The sequence below is a fragment of the Thunnus albacares genome, chromosome 8, assembly GCF_914725855.1.
Source record: "Thunnus albacares chromosome 8, fThuAlb1.1, whole genome shotgun sequence".
NCBI classification, from domain to species: domain Eukaryota; kingdom Metazoa; phylum Chordata; class Actinopteri; order Scombriformes; family Scombridae; genus Thunnus; species Thunnus albacares.
In genome coordinates, this window is record NC_058113.1 from 19,762,412 (window position 1) to 19,777,923 (window position 15,512).

The 15,512-nt window shown below is 40.2% G+C and overlaps 1 protein-coding gene across 3 annotated transcripts; it reads left to right on the plus strand.

Annotated features, from left to right (window-relative positions):
• The first annotated feature begins 1,357 nt into the window (after positions 1-1,357).
• tars2 (threonyl-tRNA synthetase 2, mitochondrial) lies at positions 1,358-15,263 on the plus strand. Of its 3 annotated transcripts, none has more exons than XM_044358606.1 (18): positions 1,358-1,528; positions 3,592-3,770; positions 3,862-3,976; positions 4,470-4,591; positions 5,510-5,618; positions 6,530-6,594; positions 6,683-6,761; positions 7,494-7,640; positions 7,758-7,856; positions 9,588-9,757; positions 9,834-9,996; positions 11,384-11,521; positions 12,005-12,082; positions 13,005-13,105; positions 14,143-14,244; positions 14,347-14,419; positions 14,554-14,668; positions 15,024-15,263. In XM_044358606.1, exons 1-18 carry the CDS (start codon positions 1,373-1,375, stop codon positions 15,164-15,166), a joined length of 2,154 nt encoding a protein of 717 aa, XP_044214541.1. In that variant the 5' UTR covers positions 1,358-1,372; the 3' UTR covers positions 15,167-15,263. The 3 variants fall into 3 exon arrangements, 2 of the variants coding, with proteins under 2 accessions (XP_044214541.1, XP_044214543.1); XM_044358608.1 differs by having other exon boundaries at positions 1,473-1,669; XR_006404439.1 differs by lacking the exons at positions 14,554-14,668; positions 15,024-15,263 and adding an exon at positions 12,585-12,736.
• Positions 15,264-15,512: the final 249 nt, after the last annotated feature.

Sequence of the window (15,512 nt, forward strand, 5' to 3'; positions counted from 1 at the left end):
CTGTTGTTGCAGAGCCACATACTAGACATGTCATGTAACACCAGTGATGTCAGCTTTAACACCTCGTGCACATTGTGACGTAAACCCAGTTTAGCCATAATTCAGAACTTTTTACTGGAATACCACTTTTTGAAATTATCACAATAAGGATGCAAGAACTTGTTGCATTCATGTTGCGGCACAATCTTTCAGGGATAGTGAACATTCAAAGGGAAATGTTTAATTTTGGCCTGTATGCCATCATTCTGCCGATAAATAATTAATATTTGATATTAGACAAACTGTTAATTCTTAATGCTGAGTTCATATCCCAGCTCTCCTTGTTCGGTAGTTATCTTAGAGACATCTTGCTAGTAAACATGTAACTTGTTTACATATCAAACTTCTATCCACTAAATCCCACATTCAGTCTGTTCTTTTTAATCATTTTCACATGTGATGATATGTGACAACATACTGGACTCAGACACATGTTTTAAACCCCATAAAGGGTGCAGTAAATGCAGATAACCCAACCACAGTGAAATGGTCCTGATGTTGGAAGTTTGGAGTGATGTCACTAACTCAGTGAGATGAAAACTTCTCTATTTGAATGCACAAGTATTTATGTAGAAGTGCTGTGGCGCCCCCATGTGGTCAATCCGTGGTACTTCCATCTTTTTTTAGTTTTTTATTTTTTATTTTTCAGGCGTCACACATACCAGGCCAGTCCCTTTGAAAATGGTGAAAACCAAAACATCACGTCCCCTATTCCGTATTCACTGAGTTGTTCATTAACTTCAGAAGGCGTCCTGATGTTACAGTAGTCGACCTGAGAGTTAGTACTTGCTTAAAATATCCTGCAATGATCAATGCGCTCAGTTTTTAAGTTTTAACATTTTATAACTTTTTTCATTGCGTCTTTGTTGCAGTAGTTTCCACAAGGTAATATTTTCAATTTGAACAGTAGCTACAGTTAAACTAGTTTTTGTCGAGAGTGAGATATAACTTGCATTCATTTAGTTATTGATCTATTGATCTTGTGCTTCGGGCAGCAGACTTTAAATGCAGATATAAATACAGTGGATGTCTCGTAAAGATAAGTGCGCAGTTTTCCCGACATGGAGCTCATGATGCATCAGGTCGGTGGCGCTCAGTGTGACAAATACTCAGAGGATCGCAGTTTAGCTGATCTGCTATGAGTATGGATGGTTTGTGTTGTGCTTCACCTGTCGCTAACTTCCAAAGTGAAAACGAGTTGTACGTGAACGTTTCGGCATATTTTTAATCCAGTGAAATACCCGACTGTGCATGCCTTCAGGTGTTAAATCGGGTTATTATTCATCAGCCTTTTTTTCTTTAAAAAAATTGCAGATGTCTCATCCTTTTATCCATGTGTGCAGCTGCTCTGCGGACGCGCGCTCTGGTGTATCCGCTCTGGAGCGCGCACGCAGCGTCGCAGGTTTCCGCTAACTACTACGTCACCGCCGCTGTCCTTAATCCGTGCTTCCGGCGTTATGGCCGCTTGCAGAGAAGGGTGGCAGTGAATGTGAGTGGTTGTGTTTTTGGAAATGAGCGCATGTGTGTTTAGGCAGGTGTGTTTGGGATGGCGGTGACACAGCTGCTCCGGCTGGTTGTCTGTCGGTCGACGGCTCGCGCGACAATCCGCGTGCACAGGAGGTACAGCAAGGTGCGAGGGTGTTATTACTGTAACACACTGTCTTGAGCTAACTAACATTAGCCTCAACTGCAGGATGTGTTGTGAGCTGCAGCTGCTGGTCAGCTTCTCCTGTCAAAGGCTGAAGTGAGAATACAGATGTGTTTTTGTCTGCTGGGTTAAACTTTTCTACTTTTATTTATAATTTCTGTCATTCTCAGGTTGTTAGTAAAGGCCTGACACTTGTGTTTTGGACAGACAGCTGTAATGTATGGGATGAATAGTATAAAGTGATAAGAGTGTATTACAGTATATACAGTGTTTGATATGAGTGAGATGGACCCGACCATACCCTCCTCTTCCTCTCTCTGCTCTCTCATTTGTTTATGAGGTTCTCTAAAAAAGTAGAAGTAATCAAACTAATATTAATTTGTAATTTTTCTGGCTATGACTTTTTTTTATATATATATATGACTCTATAGAGCTGCAACAATTAGTTAATCAGAAAATTAATCTCCAACTATTTTGATAATTGATTAATCGCTTTGAGTAATTTATTTTACAAAAAAATGTCAAAATTCTCTGGTTCCAGCTACTTAAATGTGAATATTTCTGCATTAATATTTGAATATTTTCTCCTCTATGGCAGTAAACTGAATGTCTTTGGGTTGTGGAATATTTGTTGAGACAACAAGACATTTAAGTTAGCATCTTGGGCTCTGTGAAACAGTGATCAACATTTTTCACCATTTTCTGACATTTCATAGACAAAACAACTAATCAAGGAAATAATTGAAAGATTAATCGATAATGAATATAATTGTTAGTTGCAGCCCTCCTACTTTATGTAAACTACGTTAAGTGGGTGATATAATTAGAAGAAAATCATTAGGCTAGTATGAAGGAGTTTGAGTTGTTTACTCATTAGTTAGTTCACACATTTAAGTAGAATAGTGGATTATCTTTAGGTATCATTTTACTAGAAAGCAGCCATTAAGCTGAGTAATAGACGACCTTGAAGCTTTATTACATTGCTGATAACCAGATTAGATAGCTCCATCACAGTATTTGATTTTGATGTATCAATACACACCAGTTTATTAGGTACACCTAGTTTAAATTCATGCACAGTTTTTCTTTGAAACTGCTTTAAACAGGTGTTCACTCAACTCTATGGTAATTTTTGAGGTCATAGTTTGTCGTGCTGTTGATTTGTTTTGTGTTGCACTGAGAGGTGTTTCTAATATTTTGTCTACCATTACTGATATAAGTGGGAAGGACAAATTATTATAAATGCTGCCTTTTATAACACAGTATAATTCAAAACCATTTCAAATTAAAGCCTCCAAAATGACCATAAAGTTGAATCCACAATTTAAACAAAAACTAAAGATTATCATGTTCATGAAAGTCAGATTTTTAGTTCAAACTTGGTGCAGCATTTATATATACTGAGAGATGATCTTCTAATATTTTATCCACCCTATTTATATCAATAAGGTTATTATTCATTTCAAACTAAGTGTGGGGATACAGTTACTGTACTCAGAAAAGATGTCAAAACTGGCCGAAACATTTATTTGTGAAGTCACTCAGCAAGAACAGAGAAATAAATAATAATATGGTGTGTCGGAGCCACAATTCAGAGTTTAAGCTGAGAAAAAGATTTAAATTTAAATTCTTTATGACATTGTTGTAACAAAAATTACAACCTGACAATAGGTAGTTTTTATTAGAGTATCTAGAATATAGTGTATACAGCTGCAGTATCACAGTATATATCCCAGCTCTACTGTACAAAGTAGTTTTGTGAACGACATCTTCCTCACATGTATTTTAAACTGCTTTTATGCTTCTCTCTCTCTCTTCTCTCTGCATCTACCTCCTAATTCACATTTCACTTCTGTCACCTGCTCATCTTTTCATTACCTACGTTTTTTCCTGTCCGGCTGCAGGTGTCCTCTGCTTTATCAGAGCAACTGCGAGTCTTTGAGTCTCTCAGGGAGAAACAAAGCAACCAGAAGAGATTTGAAGCTACAGAGAAGAAGCCTCTCAGTATCCGACTGGCTGATGGCCGAACAGTAAAGGGAACAGCTGGTGTCACCACACCTGTTTCTGTCGCTCAGAGTGTCCGGTAAATACATGACACATACAGATATATATTCTACAGTTGTTTTTGTTCTGGCTCCAGTGATATAACAGTGTTATTGCGTGTGTTGTTGCAGTGTGAAGGGAGCGTTGGTTGGTAAGGTGAACGGGGAGCTGTGGGAGCTCGGACGGCCTCTAGAGGCAGACTGTGAACTACAACTTCTTGGGTTTGATACACTTGAGGGAAGACAGGTATTCGCACTCCTTTAATGTTCTCTTTAGCTTGTTTTCACACATTACCTTTTAAGGTGGATCTTAATATTCTAAAATATTATAAAAGTGTTTTTTCTCCCCGTCACCCTTTCATGACTTGAGTGGAAAACATCTTAAAAGTGAAGGAAGGATAACTGGGATGAAACATTAGAAGGCAATAAAAGATAACTAAAGTCACATCATTACATAGCTAAGAGTGGATGTTGTTCATTCTGTTTCAAATATAATAAGTAATTGTGGGATTATAGAGTCTTAAAACCTTCTGTAAAGGATGCTTGCTGTGTTTCAGAAGCCAGAGGAGGTAGTTAAAGAGGCACTGGAGAAACTTTTTCTCTGCATTTAGAGACCAGCTGTCATTGATCTTTCCAGACCAGTTATCCCACATAGAAACCTTTTCTAAAAAGACAACACAACATCTACTAGATTTCTGTATCTAAACGTCTCTGTACCACCCGCTTTTCTTTTTCCACAGGCAGCATGGAGGACAGGAGCGTGTGTCCTGGGCGGGGTATTGGAAGGCGTATTTGGTGCCGAGGTGTGCAGAGAAGGAGCGTCAGAGCTCGGGCTTTACTGTGACCATCTGCTGGAGAACAGGTGAGACGTCCATGTAATCACACTGATAAAGGAACGCAGGTCGCTTTCAGGTCATCACTGAGTTCAGTGTCAGCTCTCGCATTGAATTTCAAGTCGATGATGATTTCAAGACACTTAAGCAAGTCAGAAATTTCTGTGTGGTTGCACTTGCGGAATTGAAATTTGCTTTCATCCCTGAAAATTGTTTCCAGTCATTCGGCCTCAGTTAAATGTCAAAATGCTTAAACTTTAACATTTTAATAAGCAATGAAATGCCTCTTTTTATTAACACTAAACTAAATCGCCTTTTTGCTGTTGATTTGAAGGCTGTGAACAGTTTCCCGTCTTTTCCCTCTTTATCTTTTAGGCTTTAGAGTTAACAACAGTGACTTGAGTCAAGAAAATATGATGTTATACTTATAGATGAGACAAATGCCTTAATGTTTAGCAACTGAGAACTTCAACTGAAAAATGAATGGTAACGCTTAAACTTCAAGTCTCCCTATATAGCATTTATACACATTTTACATACAGTAAATAAATTGTTTATAACACATTATAATGTAGTTGTAAGCAGACATAAGTGTTAATTAATGTGTTTGTCAACAGCTGTAACTCCTCCTGTGGGCGCCCAATGTAGTAAAATACAGTTTATTATAAAATATGTCTTTATAGGAGATGTTATATAATATGTCCATATATCTGCGTAAAACTTCATTATAGTTTGTTAAAAACAATTAATTAACTGCTTGATTACTGCTTATAAAAGCTAAATATAGGGACTTAAAGTTAAGTGTTACAAAAGTGATAATTTCATGATATTTGGTTCAGTTTCTAAGTTTCTGTTCTCTAAACTGGTGCTTCTACAACACAACCCCCCCTCAAGCTCTGTCACAGATTTTTCAGCTCTTGATGTTTTTTATTTGTCCTCACCCACAGCGGCCTGTCTCTGAGCGATGTAGAGGAGAGATGTAAAGCAGCTGCTGCCCTCAAACTTCCTCTGTCCAGACTGGATCTAAATGCAGAAGAGATCCAAGAGCTCTTCCAGGTCAGAAACACACTCTGTCTGAGTTGAAACAGGGACGACAAATAGATAATTTTTTCCGTAGCAGACACTTTGACTTGTCATAGCAAGTAAAGCACAGGCGTAACTACTAACATTAAGAAATGCTCCTTTTCTTTTATAGTGTCCCAGCGTGAGCCAGCATGCACAATACCACATAAATGAGCTGCAGTCGTTACTGATGTCATTAATTACACCTTTGCTTCTCCGGCAGTGACGTGTCAAAATGCGTGACGCCTTGAAAAGGGTCTGTTTTAAGGATATAGTTTGTTGACTTAGTAGTGTTTTTTTTTTTTTCCCCTTAAATTTTTATTGACAACATATTTTCAGCATTACACAATGGAAATAACAAAAACATAACAAAACAAAAACACACACACAGAAAAAACAAACAAAAAAAAACAACAGAAAAACATCTGTTTTGGATGTTAATTCACATTTTCCCATCATTCATTCAGTTGATCAGTGGTTTATGTTTTCACTTTGCTAATGCTGCCCTTCTGGTGTTTATTTGTCGCTGAATATATCTTCATGTAGGCCTGGTGAATGTCTTCTGCCCAAACATAATAGACCACAAAGCACATTAAGACAAAGAATTCATAGACCAATATAATAATGTAGGTAGTATATCAATGACCTGCTGTCATTCTGCCATATTGACTTACACTGTACCTGTTGCAGCTTGTGTAACTGAGCGTTTAAAGACGTTGCCTTTTGCTAATGTGCGAGTAGCAGTGATATTACTCACTGTGTAGGCGTGGCTCATGTTTATAAGTACAAATGATACTGTCTGCTGTCCCTGTGTTTGCTTATAAAGGTCAGACTCCTTCTTATTGTCCTGTTGTCCATATTGAACTGCAATAAATATGAATTATCTGTGTGTTTTGTTGTTACAGAACAGTAAGCTGAGACTGCAGCTTTTGGAAGAGCAGATGAATGGCCCCACCGTCTCAGTATACAGGCATGTACAAATACGCACACCTGATGTTGACTCAGTGTCTCGTAAACGCTCACTAAAAGGCTCGTTTCATCCTTTCTGTGTGACGCAGGTGTGGAGACAGCATAGCAGTTTGTAATGGTCCCCTCCTCCCACACACAGGCCTCCTCAAGGTCTTCAAGATGCTCCAGGTGTGTGTGTGTGTGTGTCTGTGTAATCATCTGTCCTCTGCATGCATCTGTGCGCTTTTGTGTACCGTTTCTGTTTTTTGTCCTTGAATTTTCATGCCACATCTGCTCCCTAAATGTCATTATTTCCTTTAGCTTTGTGCATTAGCAGTTTTATTAAATTGCAGCTTGCAGATTGATGGCCAGTCCCTTGAAAGCCAAACACTGTTTTATCTATTATAATTCTATTATTTTATTATAATTCGATACTTGTAACCTATTTTATAATAAAAGCAGCAAACAAACAATAACGTTTAGAATTTATGTGGCAGATGATGGTCGAAGATGCAGGATTAATCTCGTCCAATCGTTAAAAATATGTTTATTTTGGACCCGTTTGACCATCTGTCTTGTGGGACGCATGCTGGGTAAATGGAATTTTCCTCGTTTTTATTGATCCAGGGAGAGTTTTCCATACTGGGCTGTCACTGGGTAGACTGGGATTCTATGGCAGCCATGCTGGAAATATCAGCAGCAGGATGTTGTGTTTGTCAGAGGCCAGTTTCCTGTTCTCGGCTGTAACAAACACACTGCCATCCATCACACATACTGTCACCGTCATCGGTTCAGCCTTCCTTCTTTTGGCTGACCCTCACTCTCCCTTTCTCTTTCCGTTATTTACTCATTATTTCCTCTCTGTGTTCTTACTTCCACCGCTCCACACTCTGCCTCTGCGTCTGCCCTCTCGCATCCCAGCTGTCCACCGTGACCCTGGTCAATCACACAGAGTCCGCAAGTTTGATGCGTCTGTTAGGTGTGGCCTTTCCAGGAGAGAAGGATAAGGAGGAATGGGAGAAGGAGCAGGAGGAGGCACGGCGGAGGGACCACAGACGCATCGGGACGGTAAAATCAAATTCATATTAGTAGAGATGAATAGATTGAAATCAACTAATGAGTAAAACTGAATGGTGAAAAAAGGGATTTGTGGTCATAAATGTCATGTATCTGTGTTTTTTGCAGGACCAGGAGCTGTTCTTCTTCAATGACGTCAGTCCAGGCAGTTGTTTCTTCCTCCCTAAAGGAGCCCACATCTACAACACCCTCACTGACTTTATTAAGGTGAACATACAGTTAGTAGCAGTTAGTAGCTGCTAGTAGCAGCTAATGTAGCCTCGAGCTGCTAACCTGAAGCAGAGATGAGGAGCAGGCTGCTGAGGTCTGGTGACCCCACTGACCTTTCTAACTTCACACTCCCAGATTTTTTTTTCATTTTCAAACTTGTAATTTTCAGCTCCAGCTGAGGTAGTTTATGAGGTTTTGTGCAGCTCCATCTGGAGCCACGAAAGGCTCTATACAACTTTTCTCAAATACGCAGGTGTACTCCCTAAATATCAGGGATTTTCCTGGTTTATGGAACTCTAATTCTAACTCTAAATATTCATATTCCTGTTTACATGCTACAGATTATAGCCTGATTAATGACCAAAACCTTCCCCTCCTCATTTCATTTCAACGTGTGTGTTTCCTTTTAATACTTAACTTCAAACCCTATCTTACTATCATGTTGTCGCTTTTGTAAACCCTTATGACTTGTAGAGCTAAATATATATCTATATGAAAACTGCTACAAAAACAACACTCAGTTGACCACACAGACACAAGCTTGTTTTCTAAACTGAACCCTTAGAAGAGATTATTTGTAAATGATGACACAGTGATAGAAATATGAAACCAAAGATACCCTAACCCCTGTAGTCTATATTTGGCTGTTTCAGACATAAATTCTACTCATTTTTTGGTAGCAAAGATAGTAAAAGTTTTCATAAAATGATTAAAAATAAATGAATCCTACAGGGTTGCAACACTTCACCTCTGCCCTCTGCTATGTGTTGTACTGCTGCAACCACCTTAAATGAACTGAAACTTGATAACCGTGTTGAGTTTATGCCACTAAAAGTGAAAAACCCCACATGTCTTAATCGATTATGCAAACTTCAACTGTGACCATAATTCTGTCTGTGTAATCACAAAATGCAGCTGATTCAGTCTTTCCTTCATTTGGTTAATATTGGATGATTGTCCATGTAAACATAATGAGTCTCTCATACACACATAGACACACACAAACATACAGGGTTTCCACCAGTGTATTGCAAGCCTGGCAGCCCGCCAGACCTAAGTTGACTCCCTGTCAGTCCTAAGCAACAGGCAATTTTTTAAAAAATTAATTTTTAAGATGTTTTTTAAACATGGAATAGCTCAGCGTGTAGGTTGTGTGTATGGTCGAGAGAGAGAACGTGTGTGTGTGAAGGCGAGTATGAAGTCAGCAGTAATGTCATAGCTGCAAATGTATCAGTGCAGTGTGTGTGTACAGTTTAGGCTGTTTGCTGGTGGAAAAAAACGCTTCAACTCCTCAAGACTCAACCCGTGTTCCCATGTCTTGCTCGCCACCCAAATGAAATGAAGGAGGTCAGCACCGACGTTTGCGACAACTTCAGCCCAGGCTCACTTAAAGTGGACTGACATTTAAGGTGGACTGTTCTTCATTTTAGTGACAAGCCGCTCCGCCAAGTTTTGTTCAGCACCCAACCCCCCCAAAACACACACAGACACAAAAAGACATTTGGCTGCGTAGCCTAACAACTTTTCTGGTGGAAACCCTGAACACATATGTCTATACATTAACACAACAATAAATGAACTGCGCTGATTGCACCCTCGGGATGTACGTCTTCATATTAGCTGTCAGGATATTGCTCTTGTTAGCCTTCAATTATTACAGTGTTGTGACAGTCTGACCGTGTCCTGCACTCATTGTCACACACATCCTTCCTTCCTGACCTCTTGCAGAGTGAATACCGAAGGCGAGGCTTCACCGAGGTTGTGACCCCGACTCTGTACAGCACTGCATTATGGGAGCGTTCGGGCCACTGGGAACACTACAGCGAGAACATGTTTACAGTGACATCAGAGGGCTCTCAGACCTACGCACTCAAACCCATGAACTGCCCCGCACACTGGTGAGAGCACACACACACACACACACATATTCCTATACTCCAGCGCTCTGTTTGACACCTCTTGTCCTGTGTTCAGCCTTATGTTTGAGCAGCGTGTACGCTCATGGCGGGAGCTTCCTCTGCGATGGGCCGACTTCGGAGCGCTGCATCGTAATGAACTCTCTGGAGCTCTGGGAGGTCTCACTCGTGTTCGCAGGTTCTGCCAAGATGATGCTCACATCTTCTGCACACCTGAACAGGTACATCAAACACAAATAAATATTCAGATATTTATTTATTTTTTTGGCAAGTTCTCTTTTCTAGACCACAGCATACTTCTTAAAGGAGTTCACAGTTTTCCAAGTCTCGTCAGGTGCCCATATGAACATTGAAACAGGTTTTGCTCGATGTAATCATTCCTCCTGTTCATACTGACCATTAGAGGATCCCTTCTAAAAGTGCTTACGATGTAAGTGATGAGGGACAAAATCCACAGTTGTTGTTTTAAAGGTGCAGTGTGTAGGATTTATTGATGTTCAGCAGTGAGGTTGCAGATTGCAACTAACTGAATACCCCCCCTCCTCATCCCCTTCCAAGCGTGTAAGAGAACCTATGGTGACCGCAAAAAACACTAAAGGCCCTCTCTAGAGACAGTGTTTGGTTTGTCTGGCGGACATGGCAGGCTCTGTGGAAGAGGACCCGCTCCCTATGTAGATATAAAGGGCTCATTCTAAGGTAACAAAAAAACAAAGATTCTTATTTTCAGTTGATTATACACTAATTAAAATAATGAATATTATATTCCATTGCTACCAAGTCCATTGTGCTAGATGCCACTAAATTCTGCGCACTGCACCTTTAAGCAAAAGATTATTTGAAGATCATATGAGGCTTCAGCTGTCTTGAGTTAGCCTCTTTTTGAGTGAAGCTTCATATTATCTTCAAATACACTTTTAAATACACATTTGCATGGAGTGAGGGTTGTGGATTTTGTCCGCCATCACTTACATTAAATGTGCATTATGAAGGAATCTCTTAACGGTCGGTATAAACAGGAGGAATGATTACAGCAAGAAAAAAAGGGGCCAATGTTCGTTCGAGCACCTCAATATCGTTTTAGGACTGACTTGGAAAATTATGAGCCTATTCTTTAAGGTGCTGTACCTGCTATAGAAACTGAAAATGGGACACATGTGGAACCATATTACAGTGATTAGATGGGTTGTACAAATAACTCCTGAGACATTCCAGGAGGCCGCAGCCTGGATGAATGAAGGTCTTTGTCCTCTTCAAACATTACACCTCCATATGTGCATCTCTGCGGCTGTACAGTCTGTGTAATCCCGATCCCCTATATAGTTCCCTGGAATGTTCCCATGATACTGATTGTGCTCCTCCAGCCTCTCTGTTGACATCCTGTCAAGTCACAGAGATCATAGTCATATGATAAGCATTGCTACGTTAGCCTCTGAAATACTAATTTAATCTCTGGAGCACTCAGGGCTTTACAGTAAATACACTGGAAGATTTTCCTTCTTTTTCCCATCTTGGTTTGAATTTAACCCTTTAAACTTCATGCTAAACTGTTTGCATTGTTATGTCCTCTTGTTGCCCTTGTCTAATACTTGTTTCCTGATTTCTCTCCAGCTGGAAGAAGAGATTGTTGCTTGTTTGGACTTTGTGAGGAGTGTTTATCAAGTGTTTGGATTTTCCTTCCACTGCCTCCTGTCTACACGTCCTACTCCGTGCCTCGGAGAGCCTGAACAGTGGGACAATGCTGAACAGGTACACAAACATTTTGATAACGATGATAATGAAATATTTTGACTTGCTGCATATAAAGTAAAGAGCCACAAGCATACATAGTCGTCAACAGGGCCAGCTGTTCAAATGCATATGACTTGTAAATCACAGCTCCAGAAAAAAATCTTTAAACAAAATGACACGGTGTAATGATATCCACTTAAGCAATCAGTTATGCGAGTGGTACTTTCCAGTCGAGGGCTGCTCCGTGGCGAGCTGCTGGTTAGATGTATATCTCTAAATCTCCCCATGGACGCCTTTTTAAATAGGCACAGCAGCAATTTAAGCTGATTCACTTGAGTGTAATTGAACATTATGGTTCCAAGGTCCCACAGCTCCTTTATACACACACACATACACACAAATCATAACGCGCATTAATGTGCTCTTTACTATGCCTACTTACTCTCTCTGTGTGTGTGTGTGTGTGTGTGTGTGTGTGTGTGTGTGTGTGTGTGAGAGCAGCGGTTGGAGAGGAGTCTGCAGCAGTTTGGTGAGCGGTGGGAGTTGAACCCAGGAGACGGAGCCTTCTACGGACCAAAGGTCAGTGGGAAGGGCAACATGCAGTTTAGGAAACTGATTTCCACACACAAGTGCAAATATTGTTTGTCTTGGATTCTGCTGCAATTAGCAAAAAACACTTTGGGTCCTCCACTCACTTTATTCACTGGCAGAGTTCTCCTTCATGCTAAAAACAACTGCAAAAAGCTGCAACAATTAGTTGATTAATCGAACTTGATCTTGGGAATCAGCGTATTCCCCAAAATGTTGCACCTTTCCTTGAAAAGTAGCGTGTAGATAGCACACATCATAGTCTCACTTTCATGTCTAACTCAATCTTTTAGGATCTGTAATTGATGTTTCAAAGATTACAGAGTAACACAGATGTGTTTGTTTTCCTTCTGGCTCCGCAGAGAGAGACATTTTGAGCCCCAAATTATACCAATCACACCATCCAAAGCCACAGAAACACAAATAAAAACAGAGAGCTGTGATGTGTTGTTCAGTGTATTTATAGTTGCCCGTGTTTTTGCTTTGAAAATAGGAAAAAAGGCGTAACATGAGAATGACATTGGTTTTCTTTGAGGCAATTTCATATTTACAATACTTGTGCAAGAAGTCGGTAAACATCAAGAGGAAGTTGGCGACAGGCAGACGTTACATGATCAAGCTCATGTGGAGGCACAGAAAGTTGAGGTAGGTCGAGTCAGGGTGGGGTTAGACACATGAACACACTCAATGAAACAAACAAACATTCCTCGTAGCCATCAAGCTAGGGTGTGTTAGCCACAATTAGCTAGTTAAGCTTATCTTGGCAAATCGTCGGTAATAATCGCTGTCCACAAAAATGCAGTTTGTCCCCAGCAGCGTCTCTGAGTTCAGAGCTCTGAATACAGATGTGTTGGTTTTGGCTTGAATAGAGAAGTGAAACCTGATAACAACACGCCTACATGTTTCATCATAGGTCGACATCCAGATCAAAGATGCCATTGGCAGACAACACCAGTGTGCCACAATCCAGTTGGACTTCCAGCTGCCAATCAGATTTGATCTCCAGTATGTCGGGTGAGTCCGTCACAGTGATTTGACCTTCTGTCCTTTTACATCTGTAGTGCACGCTGGCAGTTGTCTAGCATGTGTTTGTGTGCCTGATAAACCTACATGCTTGCTATATATGATGTCTAGTAATTGTCCTAAGAATTGCACAGATCTAACTTCATTGGGGCCTAATTTGATTATGAAAGGTTGCTCCTTTTATTGAATTTATCAGTTCAGGCGAGCACGCTCCTCGTTTCTGCCTTAAACCTCGTTATGCGTGTTATATGTTTGCCCTACTTCCTTCATGGTCTCTTTGTATCAAAGAGTTTTTCAACACTCCATGTACAGTAGGAGTGAACAAAAAGGATGAAATCCTTTATCACTGTATATGTGACTATATGTTGTGACATTGATTTGTCATGATACAGCACATTTTCTGTAAATGCAATTGAAACACATTTTGCTCGCTGTAATCATTCTTCCTGTTCATACTGACCATTAGAGGATGCCCTCCAGATGAACTTACAATGTCAGTGAGGGGGGACAAAATCCACAGTCCTCGTTTTGAGGAAAAATGTATTTCAAGTAAATCTGAAGATAAGATGAGGCTTCAGCAATCTGAGTTAGTCAGATAAAGTGGATATCTTCCACAGTTACAGTCTTTTTAGTAATAATGTCCCTCTCTGTGTCTCTACAGACAGTGTTTTTCCTGTTCATTCATTTTCAATGTTCATTTGGACATTGACTATTAATTTAGGATAAATTGAAAAATTTTGAACCTATTCCTTAATGCATAAAATAACCAGACAGTTTTTGGTCAATCTAACTGATCAAATACTTTGCAGATCAAGTTACTTATTCACATTGATCCAAAACAGTCCTGCTGATCAATTTGCAGCTTTGCACACAATGTCCTTAAAAACCCAGAGATATTATGGGGAAAATGCTACGGTATAAACATTCAAAAATCTCGGATTGTAGACAAATTAATATCTCCTGATGGTTTATATCGTCATATCACTCAACCCTCACTCTATTTATAACCCTTCTTTCCTTTCTCTCAGACAAGATGGGCAGTTACACAGACCGGTGATGATCCACAGAGCAGTGCTGGGATCACTGGAGAGAATGATCGCTATACTGGCTGAAAATTTTGGAGGGAAATGGTGAGAAGACAATAATAAAAATGTGGAGTCAGATGGATTTTATTAGGATGTTATGACACTATAGCTATACCCTCACTTCTCTGTCTTTTTTCTCTCAACAAGGCCACTGTGGTTGTCTCCTGCGCAGGTCATGGTTATTCCTGTGGGTGGCAACAGTGAGTCATACGCCAAGCAGGTCAGTCTATGATGAAGATTTCCTAGTGGTACAGCAGCAGAGGACTTTCTCTCTGGCTGTCGTTATTAATTTGTTAATGTAAGAGGCACATGACAGATACAGTCTTAAGTGACGTACTTCTCTGCTCTCATAAGGTGGTCCGGCAGTTCCGTGAAGCTGGCTTCATGGTTGATTTGAATGAAGATCAGGGAGCGACCTTAAATAAGAAGATTCGTTCTGCTCAGCTGGCCCAGTACAACTACATATTTGGTAAAGATGAATAATAGGATGAAAACTGTAGCTACTTAAAATACCAAAGTCTGTCACTGATGTTCTTTTTTTTTTTTTTTGGCGTTTTTGCCTTTATTGGGTGGTGGGCAGTGAGGAGGCAGACAGGAAACAAGGGGAGAGAGATGGATATGACATGCAACAGGGGGTCCCTGGCTGGGAATGAGCTAGGGACGTTGCTGTTATGAGGCATGTGCAGTAACCATTTGGCTACTGGGGCGCTCCGACGTTCTTAAAGTCTACTACACTAAATCAGTCTCCTTGTTCATTGCAATTAACGTTTCTATACTTGAAATAATCAGGCGTTCTCTTAGTGTTTCTTTGTGTTTTTCTCCAGTTGTAGGAGATAAGGAGAGTGAGAGTGGAACGGTGAATGTGCGGAGCAGAGGGGGGAAACAGCTGGGGAGGAGGCCGACGGAGGAGGTGCTGACGTCTCTCACACAGCTACGAGACACCAGGAGCAACCAAGACGAGTTTTGACAAAAAGTCGTGGAAATAATGAGTCACTGATGTAAAAGTTGTTTGTTTTATGTTTCAAGCAGTACTTTAGCTCTGTCTGAAGAGGTGGCTGCTAAAATTTTTAATAAAAGTACATATAAAAAAAAAAATAGTTGTCCATGTTCTTCACCCTGTGTTGATTTGTCCATTAATGGCATTCACTGATAAATATGCGTGTTAAAAAGCAGAGTAGAGATTAAATGTTATTTTAAGATAACTATCAGTCTCATATCAGCATTACTCAGCTACAGTTGCAATTTTGTTCACTAAAGGCCATTAAATATGCAAACCTCCTGCGTGCGTAAGCCTGTGTCATGATATCAGAATA